Source organism: Scyliorhinus torazame, chromosome 3 (genome assembly GCF_047496885.1).
Source record: "Scyliorhinus torazame isolate Kashiwa2021f chromosome 3, sScyTor2.1, whole genome shotgun sequence".
Taxonomy (NCBI): domain Eukaryota; kingdom Metazoa; phylum Chordata; class Chondrichthyes; order Carcharhiniformes; family Scyliorhinidae; genus Scyliorhinus; species Scyliorhinus torazame.
The window spans coordinates 241,885,780-241,910,510 of NC_092709.1; the positions used below are offsets into that span (position 1 = coordinate 241,885,780).

General features: G+C 47.2%; 1 protein-coding gene across 1 annotated transcript in view; it reads right to left on the minus strand.

Moving 5' to 3' along the window:
- Positions 1-24,731, minus strand: part of itga1 (integrin, alpha 1) — a 370,921-nt gene that overhangs the window by 151,579 nt on the left and 194,611 nt on the right. The window contains exons 8-13 of the mRNA XM_072497065.1: positions 21,165-21,315; positions 19,246-19,411; positions 13,288-13,361; positions 8,356-8,500; positions 3,830-3,969; positions 330-473 (exon numbers count right to left, since the gene is read on the minus strand). Of these exons, the coding sequence (XP_072353166.1) occupies positions 330-473; positions 3,830-3,969; positions 8,356-8,500; positions 13,288-13,361; positions 19,246-19,411; positions 21,165-21,315 (820 nt within the window). The remainder of the gene's footprint in view (positions 1-329; positions 474-3,829; positions 3,970-8,355; positions 8,501-13,287; positions 13,362-19,245; positions 19,412-21,164; positions 21,316-24,731) is intronic.

A 24,731-nucleotide genomic window follows, 5' to 3' on the forward strand; every position in this document is an offset into this window, starting at 1 on the left:
AATAGCTACTAGCTGGATTTCTCAGGCATCGAATAACCTGGCAGCTACCCTGAGGTGAGGGCTTAATACCTGCCTGAGAAGCCCCGAGCGGCCTTACCTGCTGCTGTGGTTAGCCAGCTCCCAGCCTGACTGGAGACCCAGTGCTCACATGATAATATGGCTGAAAGTAATTTCTGAAGTACATTTTTAGTATGCTGTTAACAAAATAACATTGAATTATTTTGTAGTTTTAAAGTAAAGTTACTGGATATTAGGTGCCTGATGTGATTTTTTTTCATATGATTGTTACTGCACTTGACAACTCAAGACGTATTGTTTAAATGTATCACCTCTTTTAAATTGTATACGTAAACTCTTCCTTGCTCTTCTTTCTCAGATCCCATATACATAGGAGCTCCAACCAGAAGAATATCAGTTAATGAATCTTTATCGATGTCAACAGCACACACAGCGCTGCCAAAGTATGAACCAATCTGGAAAAAATAATGGTATTTAGGTCACACAAGCAGAACAAGTCTTTGTTTCACTCAGTATGCAGAAAAACAATTGCCCTTACTTTACTCATTCACTATACTGCAGTGGCTTTGGGACTTTCAGGCAACAAAAGTACAGTTGATTTAATTGTAATACTGAATGGAGACCAGAGGAAGAAAACAGCAACAATAGCTTGCACTTGCATTCATATAGCACATTTAACATGAAAAACATCCCAAGGTGCTTGGAACATAGTGTTCAATTCTGGTCGCCACATTATCAGAAGGATGTAGAGGCTTTGGAGAGGGTTCAGAAGAGGTTTACCAGGGTGTTGCCTGGATTGTAGGGTATTAGCTCTGAGGAGAGGTTGGAGAAACTCGATTTGTTCTCACTGGAATGACAAAGGTTGAGGGGTGACCTGATAGAAGTCTACAAAATTATGAAGGGCATGGACAGAGTGGATAGTCAGAAGTTTTTTCCCAGGGTGGAAGAATGAAATACTTGGGACATAGGTTTTAAGGTGCGAAAGGCAAATTTAGAGATGTGTGTGGGAAGATTTTTACACAGAAGGTAGTGGGTGACTGGAACTGTCTGCCGGAGGAGGTGGTGGAAGCAGGTACGATAGTGACATTTAAGGGGCGCAGGATTGGAGGGCCGAAGGGCCTGCTCCTGTGCTGTACTTTTCTTTGTTCTTTGTTTCATAAACAGGTGAGGAAAGGATGGATGCTAAGTCAATGATGGAGTTGTTAAGAGGAGTGACCAAAAGATTGTTCAAAGATATTTGCTTTCATTATTGTCTGAAAGAAGCATAGGGGGATGTATAAGCAGAGGGTTTTAGAGAGAAAGTCCACAGCGTTGGCCAAGGCAGCTGCAGACACAATACTAATGGTGAGGATAAAAGGATGGAAAATGTGCAAGAAACACAGAGGGCTGGATTCTCCGTAGCCCGACGCGGAAATCGGGATTGGCGATCGGGCGGAGAATGGATTCCGATGCTGGATTCGGAGCAGGCGTCAAACCGGCATCATCGAGATGCGCACCGCGGGCCATTGCAATGCTGTTGGCCATCGGCCGGTCCATCTGCGATGCTCCGTCCCCAATGGCCCGAGTTCCTGACGGCGTGGGCCACAGCAGTCGGAACCCGGCATGCCGACTGCGGACAGTGTCCAGAGCCGCCACACTCATCCGGGATCCGTGCTGCTGGGCGTTCAGGGGTGGGGATTCTGCTAGGGCTGGGGGAGTGGTGGGGGATGGACAGGAGATGGCCGTTGGGTCGGGGTTGGCGGGGTAGGATTCGAGCACGGCCAGCGCCATGTTTTTCAGCGCAGCCGGTGCAGGTTGTCAGCCCTATGCATGCACGGCCCAGGGCCCAGCCATTCTCTGCCCGTTTTCAGCACGTTCCGTGGGCGTTTCATGTGGCGCCGGTGCTAGCCCCCCACCGGTACCGGAATCAGTGAGGGGTTCGCGCCCACCTTCCTGTCGTGAAACTCCCGTGGATTCTCAGTTTGCGCCGGCACTTAGCCTCAGGAACGGAGAACCCACCCAGAGTTCTTGGGGTGGGTCATTGTGTGGCCTGAGGAAGTTACAGAGATATATGGCATGATGCTGTGGAGAGATTTCAACACAAGAATGAGAATTTTAAATTTGAGGCACTGAAGGTTGAGACCTAATATCGATCAGAGGTGTTGGGTACGTGGAACTTGTTGATTAATAGTATATGGGCAGTAGAATTGCTTAAGAGATTAGCTGAAGTTCACATAGGGAGGGGTGGGGGAGGTGACAAAGACATAGTTGAGAGCTTCCTCAACACATGTTGTTGGGGTAGAGATATGTGGTGCTTGCAGCAAAGAGGTACAGAGTTGGGAACTCAGCTCAGGGTTGAATACACCATCAATTTGGCAAACAATCTGGGACTGCAGCTAGTGACATGGCTCCTAATCATAACAGTTGTGGCAGAAAGAGCTACATTCTTGGAACAGGGATGCACAATTGCTAGCAAGACCATAAAATGGATGAAACTGATAATGGGTTGGTAGGATTAGTCGCCCAAACCTATTCAACTGGCCTACCACTTGTTTATTGCAAGCAATGAGAGAGGAGAAAATCTAATGTCTGCCAATATTGCAGATTTATTGCCACCTTGCATGTGTAAGCTACAGATACTATGACAGAAAAAAACTATTACACAGGAGCAGCTGTTGGGTTTATTTCTTGTGCGATGTGTGTAAGCACGGTAGCATTGTGGATAGCACAATTGCTTCACAGCTCCAGGGTCCCAGGTTCGATTCCCGGCTTGGGTCACTGTCTGTGCGGAGTCTGCACATTCTCCCCGTGTGTGCGTGGGTTTCCTCCGGGTGCTCCGATTTCCTCCCACAGGCCAAAGATGTGCTGGTTAGGTGGATTGGCCATTATAAATTGCCCATAGTGCCCAAAATTGCCCTTAGTGTTGGGTGGGGTTACTGGGTTATCGGGATAGGGTGGAGGTGTGGACCTTGGGTAGGGTGCTCTTTCCAAGAGCCGGTGCAGACTCGATGGGCCGAATGGCCTTCTTCTGCACTGTAAATTCTATGATAATATTCCACTACCAGGCAAAGACATTGTGAAAATACCATTTGCAGCAGGTTTTCCTCCAAATCACACACCATCCTGATTCAGACACATCTCGCTGTTCCTTCATATCCTGGAACTCCCAACCTGATATCAATGTGGGAGACCCATGGACACAAAGACTACAGCAGTTAAAGGAGAAGGTCATCATCACTTCCTGAGGACAAGTAGGAATGGCGAACAAGCACAGGCATATTGCCTACATTCCAAATATTTACTTTTTAAAGTTAGGTGAAGAAGCTGAGAGATTTGAAGAATGGTAATTTGACAAAACTGGAATCCAGCTGACAAAACTGTCCTCAATGTTTCCAGACCACATCCCCCATAGCTGTAATCCATATTTAATTGGAAACACCTGTGTATGTTTCTAAGCGCCCCCTTCCTAGTACCGCCAAATGACACTCAGCTTTTACTGATTAGCATGTCAATAATATACCAAAGGTTCCGATTTCTCATGCATTCTCCCGGCAAAACCAGTGTGACATTTTACTTTTAAGGTCATATATAATGTTAGATTGTTACATGATGATCTGCTCTGAACCAGGAATTGGGAAACAAGTTTTAAATTTAGATCATTAACAGAGAATAGAACCCTTTGACATTTTTTCTTATGCTGCACCGTAAAATTAGATTAAATAATAGTCAGAAAAATATTAAACTCATTGTTTAACATAATGCAGAAATGCTATCATAGCTTTCAAAGGGATAGAGCTGAGCATTATGCGGTGCAATTATATTAGTGAAATACCTGTTCTCCTTTCAGAGTCTGCAAAATCATCGTCTGACCCTTTGAAGTATAAATAATAACTTGTCCAGTATGATTGTATCGAGGTTGCCCAGCAACATACCACACATCTCCAACAACTGAGACAGAACTCAGAGAGTATCCTAAATATTGGAAATCAAGAGACTGTAGTGTAAGTTCAAGCAGAGAGTCAGTATTTTGTAGAGATTTCAATACGATGAAAAGTACATGGGCGAAATTCTCCCCCAATGGCGCGATGTCTGCTGACTGGCACCCAAAACGGCGCCAATCAGACGGGCATCGCGCCGCCCCAAAGGTGCGTAATGCTCCGCATCTTTGGGGGCCGAGCCCCGACATTGAGGGGCTAGGCCGGCGCCGGAGGGATTTCCGCCCCGCCAGCTGGCGGAAATGGCGTTTGTTGCCCCGCCAGCTGGCGCGGAAATGACATCCCCGGGCGGCGCATGCGCGGGAGTGTCAGCGGCCGCTGACAGTTTCCTGCGCATGCGCAGTGGGGAGAGTCTCTTCCGCCTCTGCCATGGTGGAGGCCGTTGCGGAGGCGGAAGGGAAAGAGTGCCCCCACGGCACAGGCCCGCGCCCCTCCGATCGCGGGCCAGGCCACCGTGGGGCCACCCCCCGGGGTCAGATCGCCCCGCGCCCCTCCCAGGACCCCGGAGCCCGCCCACGCCGCCTGGTCCCGCCGGTAAATACCAGGTTTGATTTACGCCGGCGGGACAGGCAATTTCTGGGTGGGACTTCGGCCCATCCGGGCCGGAGAATCCAGCGGGGGGTCCCACCAACCGGCGCAGCCCGATTCCCGCCCCCGCCCAATCTCCGGTACCGGAGACTTCGGCTGGGGCGGGGGCGGGATTCACGGCAGCCAACGGCCATTCTCCGATCCGGCGGGGGGGGTCGGAGAATGACGCCCAAAGTTGCCGGAATGCCATTCTTCAGTCCCGTTGGGATCCGAGGACTGAACCCTGTGGCACACCACTAGTCACAGCTTGCCAACCAGAAAAAGACTAATTTATCCCCAGCCTCTGCTTTCTGTTGGATAGCCAATCCTCTATCCAAGATAATATATTGCCCCCAACTCCGTGGGATCTAACCTATATATTAACTTTTGTGCAGCACCTTATCAAATGCCGTTTGGAAATCCAGGTACACTAATTTACACGATTCCCACTATTCACATTTCTTATTACATCTTCGAAGAACTCCAGCAAATTAGTCAAACACGATTTACCCTTCATAAAACTATGCTGACTCTGATGGATTGCGTTTTCACTTTCCAAATGTCCCATTATTACTTCCTTAATAATGGATTCCAAAAAATTCCAAATGACAGACTTTAAACAAACTGGCCTACAGTTGCATTAGCCTTTTTCCAATCCACTGGAACCTTTCCAGAATCCTTGGAATTTTGGAATATTATAAATCGATGCCTCCACTATTTCTGCTGCCACTTCTTTTAAGGGGACTTGTCTGTCTTTAATCCCACGAGTTTGCCCAGTACTTTTCCCCAGTGATTGCAATTGTTTTCCTCCTTTTTCAAAAACTTCTACATTACCTGTTACCAGTGGGATGGTTCTAGTATCCTCCATCATGAAAACCAAAGCAAAATATTGATTTTGTGTATCTGCCCTTTCTGTGTTCCCCATTATTAGGTCCCCCGTCTCCTCCTCTAAGGAACCAACATTGACTGGAGCTACTCTTTCCTTTTTATGTACTTATACAATCATACTTAGAAACAAATTTGTGGTGACTAACGTGGTCATTATGTCTTTTAATTTGGATTGATCCCACTGAGGATGCACTTGTTTACCACATGGTACTTCAGCTAAGTCCAGGAAAACATTGATGTGGAAATGCCGGCATTGGACTGGGGTGGGCACAGGAAGAAGTCTTACAACACAGGTTAAAGTCCAACAGGTTTATTTGGAATCACTAGCTTCCAGAGCACTGCTCCTTCATCAGGTGAGTGAACCCATCTGATGAAGGAGCTGCACTCCGAAAGCTAGTGATTCCAAATAAACCTGTTGGACTTTAATCTGGAAAGTTTGAATTGTTATAATGAGGTTCAACTCAGTTGAGCCATCTTTCCAAAATTAAATTTCCCTAAAAAATTCTTGCTGGAGTAAAATCAATCTCCAGAATGCAGGTATCTAATGCTTGTTTAGACAGTCTACAATAAATTCAAATTTCAACTATTTATCAGTTGTCATTGTATATTCACACTGGTTACATATTAAACAGTGTCAAGTAGCAACAAAAATTGCAGACTAATTAACAATCTGACAGGTCAGGATCTTGAAGCTCCTTCCATCCGTTCATCAGCTGATAGAAGAGTTCTATAGGTTCCTACAACTTATTATGATCGGCAGGATTTAGTGTTGGCGATGAGGCCCTATCCATTGCAGTGGGAACCACATGTCACCTTCATTGGAGAAGGCCCGCTGGAACTATGTGTCCATCAGCCACTTAACTGGCCAGTGTCGGGCCTTTTCCAGGATTTCGGATCATGGGGCAGAAATCCCACTTCCAGAGATCTGCAAGCCAATCAGATCTGGGCTGGCATCTCTCCATTGCTTGTCATTGCCACCGGAGTAGTAATGCACCCACTTGAGGTTAAGGATCGACAAGTGACCCAGGCCACGAGTTTAGCGGGAGCGGAATGAGGGTCATGGGATGGGTCATTGATTAATGGGAAGAAGAGGGTCGGATGGAAGGACAGCCCTTCCCAAAACGAAGTCCCTTGGTTGGGAGCCGAACACCTTTAAATGAACGGACCACACTTCCCGACTCCCGTCCACCACCTCAGGTGCCGACAGCAGAGTTTACTTTTTAGGCTCCCAACGTGGTGACTCTCCCATCCACTGTTTGTTAAATACCAGTGGCAACAGAATGAGGCGCTTAAGTGGGCACTAATTACCCTCCTGCCTAAATTAAATGTCCCGTCCACATTTCCAAACTCACACTGCGGGTGCATAAAGTGATGGGGTGGGGGGGGGGGGGGGGGGGGTGGTGGTGGTGGGGGGGGGTGTGGAAAGAGGGTGGGTATGGGGAAACACTAAGCAGCACTAATTAGAGTGGGATCTAATTCTAACGCAAATAAGAACATAAGAACTAGGAGCAGGAGTAGGCCATCTGGCCCCTCAAGTCTGCTCCACCATTCAATAAGATCACTTCTGATCTTTTTGTGGACTCAGCTCCACTTACCCGCCTGCACACCGTAACCTTTTATTCCTTTACTCTTCAAAAATCTACTTATCTTTGCCTTAAAAACATTCAACGAGGTAGCCTCAACTGCTCCACAGGGCAGCAAATTCCACAGAATCACAACCCTTTGGGTGAGGAAGTTCCTCCTCTACTCAGTCCTAAATCTGCTCCCCCTTAGTTTGAGGCTATGCCCCCTAGTTCTAGTTTCACCTGCCAGTGGAAACAACCTCCCTGCTTATATCTTATCTATTCCCTTCATAATTTTATATGTTTCTGTAAGATTCCCCCCCTCTTTCTTCGAAATTCCAATGAGTATATTCCCTGTCTACTTAGTCTCTCCTGAAGCTAACCCTCCCAACTCCGGAAACAACCTAGTGAATCTCCTCTGCACCCCGTCCAGTGCAAGTACATCCTTCCTCATATGGAGACCAAAACTGTACACAGTACTTCAGGTGTGGCCTCACCAGCACCTTATACAGCTGCAACATAACCTCCCTGTTTTTAAACTCCATCCCTCTAGCAATGAAGGACAATTAAGATTTTTCTTCTTAAATACCTGCTGCACCTGCAAACCAACTTTTTGCAATTCATGCACAAAGGCACCCAAGTCTCTCTGCACAGCTGTATGCTGCAATTTTTTTACCATTTGAATAATCGTCCATTTTGCTGTTATTCCAACCAAAATGGATGACCTCACATTTACCAACATTGTACTCCATCTGCCAAACCTTTACCCACTCATTTCAACTATCTATATCCCTCTGCAGACTCAATGGCCTCTGCGCACTTTACTCTACCACTCATCTTCATGTCATCTGCGAACTTTGACACATTATATTTGGGCTCCAATGCCAAATCATCTATGTAAATTGTAAACAAATGCGGTCCCAACACTGATTCCTGAGGCACACTACTAGCTACTGATCGTCAACCAGAAAGACACTCATTTATCCCCACTCTTTGCTTTCTGTTATTTAACCAATCCTCAATTCATACTAATACATTAACTGCAACTCAAGAGCTGGGGATGCTACCAATCAGTCAAAGGTTCACTTCACAACAACTAATATTTCCCAATGATGATTGAACTGTGAGTTTTGAAATTAATTTATATGTCGGGAAGTCACATTCACACCAATTCATACTCCTAATTCAGTATTTTGGCTGATGTCCTTTCTCGGAGGCCACTCTACCATCACTATCTATAGTTGCAGAGTTCAACATGCATGTAAAAATGTATGTTGCCCCAGCAACCCTAAGTGATCTGTAACGCACCACCAGCATCTGAATCTACAACTCAATGATTTTCTTACCTAAATATCCAGCAAGAGGTTCATTAACTTCCTTTGATTTGTCTATGAATGTCTCGTTGTCGGGAGTGACTACACCATTGTTATTTAGCAAAACGACTGTTCCATTCCAATCATAGGCTCCAACTGCTCCTAACATGATATTGTCCTAGTGTTTAGAATGAGGAAAATATACAAGAATATGGTGATTATAATTTCATACTGGAAAAACATTACCCAATAATCAAAGCTTAAATTGTCATGCTAGCTGGGTTAACAGCTGGAAACAATTGATAGTAGTAAATAAGAATTGAAGAGGGAGTTTCCCAGTTGATACTCTGGCACTGTTACATGGAACCCTTCTTCTCAGGCAGTGCCTTGGGATTGAGGATGACATGCCGTCAGTCCGATTCGATGCATTCTGAGGTGAATGATCAGTTCATTATCTGATCTGCAGAAACTACCACATGCAGACCAGGTGGTGCTTTAAGAGTTGGGTAGGTGAGTTGTTTGCAGGTTTGTGCACTCTCTCTGACACCACAACTTTGCCTCTGTGTGTTCCTGATGAAATCTTTTGATGTACTCAGTGTCTACGTGAAGGAACCTCCTCCATTTTGGTCAATCACAACCCTGGACTCAGCTGGGATGGTTGACCACTTCAGGGATGCATTAAGGACATCCCTAAAGTGCTCCCATTGTCCTGCTGGGAGTATCCTGCCAGGTACAAATTTCAAATAGAGCTGTTGTTTTGGGAGGCTGGTGCCAGACTAAAGAGCAGCATGTCCTGCTCAGTGGAACTGGTTTGAATGATTAATTAGCATCTCGAAGCGGAGCATGTTGGTTTGGGGAGGACACTGTTGTTAAACCACTTTTCCTGCCACCAGATTTGGAGGATTTTGCCAAGGCACCATCCTTAGCACTTCTCTAGTGCTTTGAGGCATCTGATATAGAATTGCCAAGTCCCCATAGCATATAGGAGCACAGGGGTCATCGCTGCCTGGTGAAACATCGGCCGGGATTCTCCATTCTGGGGACTAAGTCCCCACGCCGACGGGAAAACCGGCGCCAACGGGCCCCGGAGGTGAGGAATTCTCACATGTCTAGGGGGCTAGGTGGACGCCGGAGTCATTGGCGCCGCGATTCTCAATTCTGGGGACTAAGTCCCCACACCGGCGGGAAAAACGGCGCCAACGGGCCCCGGAGGTGAGGAATTCTCACCTGTCTAGGGGCTAGGTGGATGCCTGAGACATTGGCGCCGCTCCAGTCAGCGACGAAGGGACTGCGCGAGTTCGTGCATGCGCAGACCGGCTGTCGTATTTTGGCGCATGCGCGGGTGGTTCTCTTCTCTGCGCCAGCCATGGCGGAGCCCTATAGGGGCCCGGCGCAGAAGGAAGAAGTGCCCCCACGGAACAGGCCCACGCAGATTGGTGGGCCCCGATCGAGGGCCAGGCCGGATCCCCCTGCGCACCCCCCCCTCCCCAAGGACAGCCTCCGCCGACTTACCTGCCAGGTCCCGCCGTGTGAGACCATACATAACCTACGCTGGTGGGACTGGCCAAAAATGGATGGACGCTCGGCCCATCGGAGCCTGGAGAACCACCGGGGGGGCCGCTGCCCACGGCCCCTGACCGGCTTGGCGGGAATCCCACCCCTGCCCAAAAAGTGGCGCCGGGACGGCATTCGTGCTGCCCCCGGGGATTCTCCGATGCAGCGGAGGGTCGGAGAATCCTGCCCACGATCATAGCCTCAAGTTTGAGATCCTGGTCCTCGAATTCTGTTTTCCTCAGTCGACCAAACGCTGGCATATTGGAGGCGATGATGACTTTTGTTGTCTCTGCCTACCTGTGTTGATGATGTGGAGATGCCGCACTGGACTAGGGTGAACACAGTAAGAAAGCTTGCAACACCAGGTTAAAGTCCAACAGGTTTGTTTCAAGTCACTAGGTTTCGGAGCACTGTTCCTTCCTCAGGTGAATGAAGAGGTAGATTCCAGAAACATATATATAGACATAGACAAAGTCAAAGATGCAAGTCAATGCTTTGAATGCGAGCATTTGCAGGTAATTAAGTCTTCACAGATCCAGAGAGAGGGGTAATGCCAGGTTAAAGAGGTGTGAATTGTCTCAAGCCAGGACAGTTGGTAGGATTTCGCAAGCCCAGGCCAGATGGTGGGGGGTGAATGTAATGCGACATGAATCCAAGGTCCCAGTTGAGGCTGTACTCATGTGTGCGGAACTTGGCTACAAGTTTTGTTCGGCGATTCTGCATTGTCACGTGTCCTGAAGGCCGCCTTGGAGAACGCTTACCCGGAGATCAGAGGCTGAATGCCCTTGACTGCTGAAGTGTTCCCCGACTGGAAGGGAACATTCCTGCTTGGCAATTGTTGCGCGATGTCCGTTCATCCGTTGTAGCAGCATCTGCATGGTCTCGCCAACGTACCACGCTTCGGGACATCCTTTCCTGCAGCGTATGAGGTAGATAACATTGGCCGAGTCGCACGAGTATGTACCGCGTAACTGGTGGGTGGTGTTCTCACGTGTAATGGTGGTATCCATGTCGATGATCTGGCATGTCTTGCAGAGATTGCCATGGCAGGGTTGTGTGGTGTCGTGGTCACTGTTCTGAAGGCTGGGTAGCTTGCTGCAAACAATGGTTTGTTTGAGGTTGCGCGGTTGTTTGAAGGCAAGTAGTGGGGGTGTGGGGATGGCCTTGGCCAGATGTTCGTCTTCATCGATGACGTGTTGAAGGCTGCGAAGGTGATGTTGTAGTTTCACCGTTCTGGGGAAATACTGGACGACGAAGGGTACTCTGTCGGTTGTGTCCCGTGTTCGTCTTCTGAGGAGGTTGGTGCAGTTTTTTGCTGTGGCACGTTGGAACTGTCAATCGATGAATCGAGGGCCATTTCCCATTCGTACGAGGGCATCTTTCAGCGTCTGTGGATGTCTGTTACGCTCCTCCTCATCTGAACAGATCCTGTGTATACGGTGCTTGTCCATAGGGGATGGCTTCTTTAATGTGTTTAGGGTGGAAGCTGGGGAAGTGGAGCATCGTGAGGTTATCCATGAGCTTGCGGTAAAGCGAAGTGCTGAGGTGACCGTTGTTGATGGAGATGAGAGTGTCCAAGAATGCAACCGATTTTGCAGAGTAGTCCATGGTGAGTCTGATGGTGGGATGGAACTTATTGATGTCATTGTCTAATTGTTTCAGTGATTCTTCGCCGTGGGTCCAAAGGAAGAAAATGTCATCGATGTATCTGGTGTATAACGTCAGTTGAAAGTTCTGTGCAATGAGGAGGTATTGTTCAAACTTGTGCATGAAGATGTTGGCATATTGAGGTGCAAATTTGGTCCCCATAGCTGTTCCCAACATATGAACAATGGCTCATATTTTCCAGGATCTCCGTGTTGAACTTAATTGATTGGGGGAGTTGTTTTGCTGAGGGAGTTGATTGGAAGAAGATCTTAGTTTTCAGCGTGTTAAATGAAACCCTTATTTTTCTTAGGTGTCGGAGAAGGAGTTCTGGAGTTCAGTTTCTGAGTGAACGCACACACAAGCGTTAACTGCATTCCGAAGCTCAGTGACTGAGGTTGGAGTGATGTTAGTTTTGGACTGGAGGCAGTGTAGGTTAAACTGTTTTTCACCTTTTCTGTAACTTATCTCCACACGTGTGGGTAATTTGCGAGAGGTGAGGCACAGTATTGCTGCGAGTGGCCATTCTATTTGACAACATTTTGTTTTTGCTGATTCGTTTCTACTGATTAGCTTCTGGCACTAGGTTCAAGGCAACAGGGTTGGAAGTAGCAAGTTCATTTTAGCTATTGCTTTATTGTTGTACGAGTGGTATTAATTTAAGATGTACAAACCCATAGTGGCAACATCAAAATTGGATTTGCTAACACTGGCATCCAGATAATAGTATTTTGTTATTGGGTATTCCTGACCATTGACTTCGTAAATCCAACAAGTTTACTTCAAATTTGCCACCAGTTCTACATTAGGAACTGATGATGCTAACATGATAATACAACAAATTATCTTACAAGAGGTAGTTTTGCAAATTCACAATCCTAGTGAGAAGTTTAGGTCATTTGGAGTACAAAAGGCAATCCAACATCTGCCCCGCATAGTTTTCAATGAATAGGATATTGTGACACGTGCTGTCCCGAATTTCTGGTGGGGGAGCCTAGCCCCCAGGAGTAAGTAGAGTACAATATACTGAGCAATACTGTGGTTAAACAGAGCAAGCATTTGAGCTATTTGGGGGTTATCATCCCAAAGAATGAATCTATGACATCCAGAAGAAACAGCACAACTTTAACCTTCAATGCAATTGTCATGATATTCAAACATACATCATAACACATACATAATGATAGACAGACCAACAGACCAATTAGCACACATAACACGACAGCCAATCACAGACAAGAGCAGACACAGTATAAGACAAGAAACGCGACACCTCCTGGCCAGTCCATCTGGAGACAGCACAGGGCCAGGACCTCATTAGCAAGACACTCACACAGTCACCACGTGCTGAGTACCAAGTCAAATGTGTAAATAGTTAGTTGGAATAAAACTGCGTTGTACCAATCGCAACAGTGTTGGTTCGTCTGTACCTCAGAGCACCCAACACCTCAGCAATGGCACGAAAAGGATCCTAACACCAACATTTCTGCAACATTCTATTTTCTTCAGCACAGGGAGGATCTCTCACTTCTCTGACAAAAGAGGCAACAAACATTCCCATCTTTTAAATGTCTGAAAAGCTCGGTAATACGGTAAAAATTCCTTCCATGATATTAGTTGCTCTGTTCAATGCTACAATGTGATCTGTTGCACTTAGGGATGCAATTGTTAGTTGTTGCAGTGTGTTCATTAAAAATCAAGGTTATTTCATAAGCTTAAGCCAAGAATGGTAAAAAATAAATGTAGAGGAGATTCTCAATATCTTACCTCTGTATAATGTGTGCTGAACCCAACTTGTGACATTTCCATCTCAAAAGAGGCAGCTTGTTGGTCACCAGTTGCTAATAAATGAGAAGTGATCATTAGTAAAAAAAAAATGCTGACTTTGTTTCACAAAAACCTAAAACAAAATGTGCATCTGAGAGAAAAGCAAAGGAAGAGAGGGAAGTAATTTTCCAACTTATTAAAATGTGTCACTTTGTCATCTATATTTAATAATAATAAGCTTTTCTTAGCATCACAAGTAGGCTTACATTAACACTGCAATGAAGTTACTGTGGAAATTCCCTAGTCACCACACTCCGGCGCCTGTTCGGGTACATAGAGGGAAAATTCAGAATGTCCAATTCGCCTAACAAGCATGTCTGTCGGGACTTGTGGAAGCAAACCGGAGCACCCGGAGGAAACCCACGCAGACACGGGGAGAACGTGCAGACTCCACACAGACAGTGACACAAGGGGGAATCGAACCTGGGACCATGGCGCTGTGAAGCAACTGTGCTAACCTCTGTGCGAATGTGCCGCCCATTTTGCTCACTCATCCCATTTGCTCAGAGTAAGGTGGGTCTGTGGCAGTTTTACCATTTAGCCACCAAGGTGGGGCTGTGCTTAACCCAGTCTGTCACTTTAAAGCCACTGTTCAGAGGTTCCCTGTGGGGAAGTGGTGTAAGTAGGCACAGTTTGAGATTCTGCGGATGGTTGGCTGCTTGTCAGTTCTATTGCTTCTGCCCATAAGGAGAAGCCACTGTTAAACATGTCAGAAATAACAGGAAGAAAAAGGCTTTCATAGAATCATAGAAACCCGACAGTGCAGAAGGAGGCCACTCGGCCCATCGAGTCTGCACCGACCCTCTGAAAGAGCACCCTACCTATGCCCATTCCCTAACTCTATCCCTGTTATCCCATAATCCGCACATCCCTAGACACTGAGGGGCAATTTAGCATGGCCAATCCACCAAACCTGCACACCTTTGAACTCAGTACAAAGTCTTACAACACCAGGTTAAAGTCCAACAGGTTTGTTTCGATGTCACTAGCTTTCAGAGCGCTGCTCCTTCCTCAGGTGAATGAAGAGGTATGTTCCAGAAACACATATATAGACAAATTCAAAGATGCCAAACAATGCTAGGAATGTGACCATTAGCAGGTGATTAAATCTTTACAGATCCAGAGATGGGGTAACCCCAGGTTAAAGAGGTGTGAATTGTATCAAGCCAGGACAGTTGATAGGATTTTGCAGGCCAGATGGTGGGGGATGAATGTAATGCGACATGAATCCCAGGTCCCGGTTGAGGCCGCACTCATGTGTGCGGAACTTGGCTATAAGTTTCTGCTCGGCGATTCTGCGTTGTCGCGCGTCCTGAAGGCCGCCTTGGAGAACGCTTACCCGGAGATCAGAGGCTGAATGCCCTTGACTGCTGAAGTGTTCCCCGACTGGAAGGGAACATTCCTGCCTGGTGATTGTTGCGCGATGTCCGTTCATTCGTTGTCGCAGCGTCTGCATGGTCTCGCCAATGTACCACGCTTCGGGACATCCTTTCCTGCAGCGTATGAGGTAGACAACGTTGGCCGAGTCGCACGAGTATGTACCGCGTAACTGGTGGGTGGTGTTCTCACGTGTAATAGTGGTATCCATGTCGATGATCTGGCACGTCTTGCAGAGATTGCCATGGCAGGGTTGTGTGGTGTCGTGGTCACTGTTCTGCAGACTGGGTAGTTTGCTGCAAACAATGGTTCGTTTGAGGTTGCGCGGTTGTTTGAAGGCAAGTAGTGGGGGTGTGGGGATGACCTTGGCAAGATGTTCATCGTCATCAATGACGTGTTGAAGACTGTGAAGAAGATGACGTAGTTTCTCCGCTCCGGGGAAGTACTGGACGATGAAGGGTATTCTGTTGGTTGTGTCCCATGTTTGTCTTCTGAGGAGGTCGGTGCGGTTTTTCGCTGTGGCGCTTTGGAACTGTCGCTCGATGAGTCGAGTGCCATATCCCGTTCGTACGAGGGCATCTTTCAACGTCTGTAGATGTCTGTTACGCTCCTCCTCGTCTGAGCAGATCCTGTGTATACGGACCGCTTGTCCATAGGGGATGGCTTCTTTAATGTGTTTAGGGTGGAAGCTGGAGAAGTGGAGCATCATGAGGTTATCCGTGGGTTTGCAGTAAAGCGAAGTGCTGAGGTGACCGTCCTTGATGGAGACGAGTGTGTCCAAGAATGCAACTGATTTTCGAGAGTAGTCCATGGTGAGTCTGATGGTTGGATGGAACTTATTAATGTCATCGTGTAGTCGTTTCAGTGATTCTTCGCCGTGGATCTGTAAAGATTTAATCACCTGCTAATGGTCGCATTCCTAGCATTGTTTGGCATCTTTGAATTTGTCTATATATGTGTTTCTGGAACATACCTCTTCATTCACCTGAGGAAGGAGCAGCGCTCTGAAAGCTAGTGACATCGAAACAAACCTGTTGGACTTTAACCTGGTGTTGTAAGACTTCGTACTGTGCTCACCCCAGTCCAACGCCGGCATCTCCACATCACCTTTGAACTGTGAGAGGAAACTGAAGCACCCGGATGAAACACTCGCAGACACGGGCAGAAAGTGCAAACTCCACACAGACAGTGACCCGGTGGCACAGTGGTTAGCACTGCTGCCTCAGCACCAGGGACTTTTTGAAAGGAATACAGGACAGGCATGTTCCTGTGAGGAAGAAAGATAAATACGGCAATTTTCGGGAACCTTGGATGACGAGTGATATTGTAGGCCTCGTCAAAAAGAAAAAGGAGGCATTTGTCAGGGCTAAAAGGCTGGGAACAGACGAAGCCTGTGTGGCATATAAGGAAAGTAGGAAGGAACTTAAGCAAGGAGTCAGGAGGGCTAGAAGGGGTCATGAAAAGTCATTGGCAAATAGGGTTAAGGAAAATCCCAAGGCTTTTTACACTTACATAAAAAGCAAGAGGGTAGCCAGGGAAAGGGTTGGCCCACTGAAGGATAGGCAAGGGAATCTATGTGTGGAGCCAGAGGAAATGGGCGAGGTACTAAATGAATACTTTGCATCAGTATTCACCAAAGAGAAGGAATTGGTAGATGTTGAGTCTGGAGAAGGGGGTGTAGATAGCCTGGGTCACATTGTGATCCAAAAAGACGAGGTGTTGGGTGTCTTAAAAAATATTAAGGTAGATAAGTCCCCAGGGCCGGATGGGATCTACCCCAGAATACTGAAGGAGGCTGGAGAGGAAATTGCTGAGGCCTTGACAGAAATCTTTGGATCCTCGCTGTCTTCAGGGGATGTCCCGGAGGACTGGAGAATAGCCAATGTTGTTCCTCTGTTTAAGAAGGGTGGCAGGGATAATCCCGGGAACTACTGGCCGGTGAGCCTTACTTCAGTGGTAGGGAAATTACTGGAGAGAATTCTTCGAGACAGGATCTACTCCCATTTGGAAGCAAATGGACGTATTAGTGAGAGGCAGCACGGTTTTGTGAAGGGGAGGTCGTGTCTCACTAACTTGATAGAGTTTTTCGAGGAGGTCACTAAGATGATTGATGCAGGTAGGGCAGTAGATGTTGTCTATATGGACTTCAGTAAGGCCTTTGACAAGGTCCCTCATGGTAGACTAGTACAAAAGGTGAAGTCACACGGGATCAGGGGTGAACTGGCAAGGTGGATACAGAACTGGCTAGGCCATAGAAGGCAGAGGGTAGCAATGGAGGGATGCTTTTCTAATTGGAGGGCTGTGACCAGTGGTGTTCCACAGGGATCAGTGCTGGGACCTTTGCTCTTTGTAGTATATATAAATGATTTGGAGGAAAATGTAACTGGTCTGATTAGTAAGTTTGCAGACGACACAAAGGTTGGTGGAATTGCGGATAGCGATGAGGACTGTCTGAGGATACAGCAGGATTTAGATTGTCTGGAGACTTGGGCGGAGAGATGGCAGATGGAGTTTAACCTGGACAAATGTGAGGTAATGCATTTTGGAAGGGCTAATGCAGGTTGGGAATATACAGTGAATGGTAGAACCCTCAAGAGTATTGAAAGTCAAAGAGATCTAGGAGTACAGGTCCACAGATCACTGAAAGAGGCTACACAGGTGGAGAAGGTAGTCAAGAAGGCATACGGCATGCTTGCCTTCATTGGCCGGGGCATTGAGTATAAGAATTGGCAAGTCATGTTGCAGCTGTATAGAACCTTAGTTAGGCCACACTTGGAGTATAGTGTTCAATTCTGGTCGCCACACTACCAGAAGGATGTGGAGGCTTTAGAGAGGGTGCAGAAGAGATTTACCAGAATGTTGCCTGGTATGGAGGGCATAAGCTATGAGGAGCGATTGAATAAACTCGGTTTGTTCTCACTGGAACGAAGGAGGTTGAGGGGCGACCTGATAGAGGTATACAAAATTATGAGGGGCATAGACAGAGTGGATAGTCAGAGGCTTTTCCCCAGGGTAGAGGGGTCAATTACTAGGGGGCATAGGTTTAAGGTGAGAGGGGCAAAGTTTAGAGTAGATGTACGAGGCAAGTTTTTTACGCAGAGGGTAGTGGGTGCCTGGAACTCACTACCGGAGGAGGTAGTGGAGGCAGGGACGATAGGGACATTTAAGGGGCATCTTGACAAATATATGAATAGGATGGGAATAGAAGGATACGGACCCAGGAAGTGTAGAAGATTGTAGTTTAGTCGGGCAGTATGGTCGGCACGGGCTTGGAGGGCCGAAGGGCCTGTTCCTGTGCTGTACATTTCTTTGTTCTTTGTTCTTTGTTTTGACCCGGGTTCAATTCTGGTCTTGGGTGACTGTTGGGTTCTGGGGTTATAGGGAAAATCCCGCCCCCTGCTTTTTAAAAATAACTAATTAAATATTAAACTAGAAACTCAATTTTTATTGCCCATATTATTTGTCTCTTGGATTGCTTTCCGTACCATTCTGGAGACTCCAAACCAACCCTAGGGAGGTTGACAACAAGTTAATACTATCAAGTTTTTTTGTATTTGGAACAATATGAAAAGCCAACGAGTGTGAGTTAGTGGATGGCTGATGTTGGGCTGTTAGTCCTCTTAAATCATCATTGCTTCACTACAATTTGGAGTAAACTAGATCAGGGGCGGAATTCTCCCCCCAACGGCGGGATGCCCGCCGACTGGCGCCAAAGCCGGCGCAAATCAGACGGGCATCGCACCGGCAAAAAGGTGCGGAAGTCTCCGCATCTTTGGCGGCCTAGCCCCAACATTGAGGGGCTAGGCCGACGCCGGAGGGATTTCCGCCCCGCCAGCTGGCGGAAATGGCGTTTGTTGCCCCGCCAGCTGGCGGAAATGGCGTTTGTTGCCCCGCCAGCTGGCGCGGAAATGCGGCGCATGCGCGGGAGTGTCAGCGGCCGCTGTCAGTTTCCCAGCGCATGCGCGGGAGCGTCAGCGGCCGCTGTCAGTTTCCCGCGCATGCGCAGTGGGGAGAGTCACTTCCGCCTCCGCCATGGTGGAGGCCGTGGCGGAGGCGGAAGGGAAAGAGTGCCCCCACGGCACAGGCCCGCCCGCGGATCGGTGGGACCCGATCGCGGGCCAGGCCACCGTGGGGGCACCCCCCGGGGTCAGATCGCCCCGCGACCCCCCCCCAGGACCCCGGAGCCCGCCCACGCCGCCTGGTCCCGCCGGTAAATACCAGGTTTGATTTACGCCGGCGGGACAGGCAATTCCTGGGCGGGACTTCGGCCCACCCGGGCCGGAGAATCCAGCGGGGGGTCCCGCCAACCGGCGCGGCCGGATTCCCGCCCCCGCCCAATCTCCGGGAGCGGAGACTTCGGCGGGGGCGGGATTCACGGCGGCCAACGGCCATTCTCCGTTCCGGCGGGGGGTCGGAGAATGACGCCCCAGATTCTTGCTTTGAACAACACTTGAACCCTGCGAAGACATTAATTTATCATGCCAAAACAATGACAAATCCAGGAAAAATAGCATGTCCTACCTTCCAAAGCAAAGATTTGTTCTCCAAGCGTTTCTGCTATTGTCACCAACGCGTTTTCATCTGATACATTGAAAAAATGTTTGTCTTTAGGATCACTTGCGATCGACTCTACTTCTTTTAGCAGTTTTTCAGTAGTCTGATTTTCTCTGATGTAACTACCAAGCACCTAAAATAAGATGCGGATATTGATTAAAATGAATACAATTTAACAGTGATTGAAATGCAGTTCAGCAGAACCATTGTTCGTACAAGTAGTTACTTAATTGTCAGGAACACCACTTTTGCATATGCATTTTTGCTGAGAACAGATTTGAGACATACAGTTGCTAAGTATATTGACCATGACATCATAGAATGCTAAGAAAAACCTATGGAATGCCATCTATAGGGCACAATCCGATGGCCACGCTGTGCCGGAAAAGCAGTTCGCCGCGACGCAGCGGTTGAAAGCCGCTTAAAAATGGCATCCCTATCTCTCGCTAGACTGGGAAGTCCAACCAGCACAGCTCCCCCCTGTTAAAAATGGGGCTACGTGTGGCCTAGGCCATGTATTCCCCGTTCAGGCCCTTTTTGTGTTTCTTGGCACTGCGAGGACCAAACGCGCTTGCCAGAGAACTTTGTTCTCTTTTGGAGAATCTTGCCCATAATTTCTGCCACCATTTCAACAGGCGCTAGGAGAAGGAGTTGTGGCATTCCAAGCACCAAGCATGTGATTGGAATGCACTTACTTCTCTTTGATGTGGTCAATGATTGTAAACATTGGGGTTTCACGATTTCCTTTGAGGAATGGACACATTGAGCCTCCAGTTAAATGTTACAGATGTAATGTTTTTCACTGTTCCATTGCAAATCAGGATTCAAAGTTCATGTGTGTCATATGCAGGGAAGCACTGGCAAATGAAAGTTGAAAACCCTCAAAACTTCAAAGATATTTGAAGGCTAAACATGGCGGGTTTTAGGAGCAATCTCATTATTTTTTTCAACGGATGTAGTGAGATCTTAAATCATCAGCGGAGATCATTATCAGGAATGTAACATTGAATAACAAAGCAAGTGACATCATGAGTACCAAGCAGGCTCCCCTGTCACATTAAAGGTAAGGGAAAATGGTGGGTCGCAAAGGTCAGCCACCGTGGGTCATGAGGGTCGGCCGGCATGGGTAACGAAGGTCAGCCTGTGTGGGTCCCGAAGGATGGCCGGTTGGCAAAAATGGGTCCCGGGCAAAAAAGTATGAAAAACACTGATCTAAGGATTTCATGGGTAGTTGGGCAGTGTGGAATAAAAATGTTATAGAATAGACAAGAGGGTGGAACAAGGTGAAATGATCAAAAGCAAGAAAACAAACGTTACTTACAGTCATCATGATTATTACTGAAGAAACTATTCCTGAAATAGTTCCAACAATTAGATGTTTATTGGATTATTATATTGATATAACATTTCTCTCTGTTCTATTTTAGCAGAGATATTGATGACCTGTTTAAAATAAAGTGACAAAGTGACTGCATTCAGAAAGCGCAGGCAAGAGGTTATGCAAATATGCAACAAATAACGTGCAGGAAATTAAATTAATAAGTATCGAATTAGGTAATGTTATAGTGTTACGGGGGTAAGCGGAGGGAGTGGGACTAGGTAGGGTGCTCTTTCAGAGGGTTGGTACAGACTCGATGGGCTGAATGGCCTCCTTCTTCACTGTAGGAATTTTATGATTCTATCGCAGAGAGAGAAGTGGCAAATACCTATCCTTCACTCCTTCATTGTTCATCCATTTTAATTAATGGATGGAAAATCAGGGAGCGAGGACTGTTATTTCCTAACCCAAGCCCACTCACTATGAGAGCTTCTTTCTATTGAGAGTGTCAATCAGGAAAACAGACTTTTAAATTTCTATAAATTTAATGAACATATGAGGTACTCACCGCAATACTAAACCTCCTAATGTTGTCTTCCGTACAGTTTTGGATTACGCTTTTTAGATTATAGCTGTCATGCGATTCACCATCAGTTATCACTACCATCACCTTTGAAACTCCTGCTCGCATCCCTCTCTTTGCTGTAAATTCATTCTTCCTGGAATGGACAGAATTTATTGTTATTATTCATGTATCCGATATTCCGAGCCAAAACAATTCGTATTAAAGGCCACTTTGACATTTCTGAAGCTGAAGATTCAGCTAGTGTTTGGCAATTGCAAGGCCACCTGTGATTCCATTGGTTCAGCAGTATTGTGTACCAATGTCAGAAATCACACAGTCATTTACCTCTTATGACTTGAAAGGGGGGGCGGTTTAGCTCAGTGAGCTTGGCAGTAGCGTAGGTTCAATTCCCGTACTGGCTGAGGTTATTCATGAAGGCCTTCTCAACCTTTTCCCTCACCTGAAGTGTGGTGACCATCACCTCTTTTCCTCAAAGGTGAAAGCAGCCAATGGTCATCTGGGACCAAGGCGACTTTACCTTTACCTATGCATTGAAACCAATGGCTTCCTGGTTTTATATTAAAGAAATGGTTTTGATTGGGTAGTATATAGGCTAAAATGGCTTTAAAGTGACTAGTATATGGACTTCAGCAGCAATGCCAGTTTAGTCCTGTCTTGCACCAGGTGCCATCTTGGTGAAGGGGTTAAGCCCATGCTAGGAATGGCTGTTCCAAGGACTCCTAAGGGTCTAATTGGCAGCTAAATTGCCTACTAAAATGTAAATGTCCCCACAGTTCCATAGGACCAAAGACTGGTCTCCTCTTTGAAACTTGACTGGTGGTAATTTAACCTGAGGGTCACCACAGCTCAGGCAAGAGGCGAGGTTGAGAAGATGCCTACTAGTGCTTATCAAAGATTCCAAATACACCTGTTGGACTTTAACCTGGTGTTGTAAGACTTCTTACTATCAAAGAGGCTACATGGTATTTTGTGGTTAGCACTTCAATTAGTGACCTCACCTAACTTACCTAAGTGACGAGGAGTAAATAATTAGTTGCTAAGGATTACTACTTAAAGAGATGTTCAAACTCATCAGTTCAGGTACTGCTGGCGGGTTAAAGAGGACATTTGAGATACATCAGGAGACTTTCTGAGACATTTTGTCAAGACTTCACCAACATTCCTTCAACACTTTTTCCTGAAATGCTTTGTAACATTCAAATGAGAGTAAGTGCTGGAATACTCTCTATCTTAAGACATATCTTACAGGGGTCACTGGGAGAAAGGGACAGTTCAGGTCCTGCACATCTTGCTAGGAGCCCCCCTTGGCCATAGAAGACAGAGGGTAGCAGTGGAAGGGTGTTTTTCCGAATGGGGGTCTGTAACTAGTGGTGTTCCGGGACCTCTGCTCTTTGTAATATATATATAAATGACTTGGAAGAAAACGTAGCGGGTCTGATTAGCAAGTTTGTAGATGATACTAAGATTGCAGGAGTTGCGTATAGTGATGAAGATTGTCCGAGAAAACAACAGGATATAGATAGGCTGCATAATTGAGCAGAGAAATGGCAGATGGAATTTAACCCGGACAAATGCGAGGTGATGCATTTTGGTAGATCCAATTCAGATGAGAGCTACAAAATAAATGGCAGAACCATCAGGAGCATAGAGACACAGAGAGATCTGGGCGTGCGGTCCACATATCCTTAATACTGGCAGCACAGGTGGAAATGGTGGTAAAGAAAGCATATAGCATGCTTGCCTTCATGGGACGGGGTATCGAGTATAAAAGCTCAAAATTATGTTACAATTATATAGAACGTTGGTTAGGCCACATTTGGAAAACTGTGTCCAATTCTGGTGACCGCACTACCATAAGGATGTGGAGGCTTTGGAGAGCGTACAGAAAAGGTTTACCAGGATGTTGTCTGGTATGGAGGGTATTAGCTATGAGGAGATATTGAATAAACTGGGATTGTTCGCCCTAGAGAGACGGAGGCTGAGGGGCAACCTGATAGAAGTTTATAAAATTATTAGGGGTATAGATAGGGTGAACAGTTGGAGGCTTTTTCCCAGGGTGGAAATGACAATTACAAACGGGCACAAATTCAAGGTGAGGGGAGAAAGGTTCAGTGGAGATGTGCGGGGGAAATGTTTTACACAAGAGGGTGGTGGTGGCCTGGAATGCACTGCCAAGTGAGGTGGTTGAGGCAAATACATTAGCGACCTTTAAGACTTATCTGGATAGGCACATGAACAGACGGGGTCTCGAAGGATACAGGTGGTTGGTCTAGATAGGACACGTGATCGGCGCAGACTTGGAGGGCCGAAGGGCCTATTCCTGTGCTGTATTATTCTTTGTTCAGCTGGAGGGCAATAGCAGGAGGGCATGATGCCAGTTGCTGCAAGGCTAAGAGGGCAAGGTGGAATCTTCCCCCGCTAATAGTACAGGACAACCCACCTCCACCAGGATCACTAGTACCGCTTTCAAGAATGTGTCCTCTCCCTGGGTCCCTGAGCCATTGCGATGCTCACACATTCAAGTTCCTTAGCAAATATTGCAATTCATAAAATGCTGCTCACCGTCTATTCTTACAGTTCTCCTTGCAGAAAATTGTTAATGCCTCAAACAGTTTGATTTCTATCTCTGGCATATGGAGCTTACATTTAGGGGTTTCCAGCTACGGAGACCATTACATTATTTTTCAGTACTGCCATGATATCCACATCAGCATATCATGGTGCAATCACACACACTGATGGACAGGCAGTTGGACCAACCAGCGCACACACATCGCAGCCAATCACCAGTGAGAGCACACGCACTATAAAATAGGGAACACCACAGTTCAACACTATGCGCAGATTGAGAAGGAGTGCCTAGGCCTGTTGACTGGCATCGACAAGTTTCATGATTATGTATATGGTCTTCTGCAGTTCACTGTGGAGACCGACCATCGCCCCCTGGTCGGCATCATTCAGAAGGACCTCAACGATATGAGCCCTCGCCTCCAGCGCATTCTGCTCAAGCTCCGGAGGTACGACTTCCAACTTGTTTACACCCCGGGGAAGGATCTCATCATCGCAGATGCTCTGTCCAGGGCGGTCAACACACCGCCCGACTCGGAGGGGTTCGTTTGTCAGGTCGACGCACAGGTAGCCTTCACATCGGCCAATCTGCCGGCCACTGATGCACATCTTGCCCACATTCGCCGTGAGGCTGTGGCTGACCCTATTCTACAGCGTGTGATGCGCCACATGACGGAAGAGTTGCTCAAGGGGCAGTGCCCACAATTTTACAACGTCCGGGATGACCTGGCTGTCATTGATGGTGTCCTCTTGACGTTGGACCGGATCGTGATCCCACACAGCATGCACCGGCTTATCCTCGAACAACTGCACGAAGGCCATCTCGGAGTTGAAAAGTGCAGACGGAGGGCCCAAGAGGCTGTGTACTGGCCCGGCATCAGCGAGGACATGCCAACATGGTGCTCAATGGCCCCACCTGCCAAAGGTTTCAGCCGGCGCAACCCACTGAGACCCTTCAGCCCCATGAGTTGGTCACGTCCC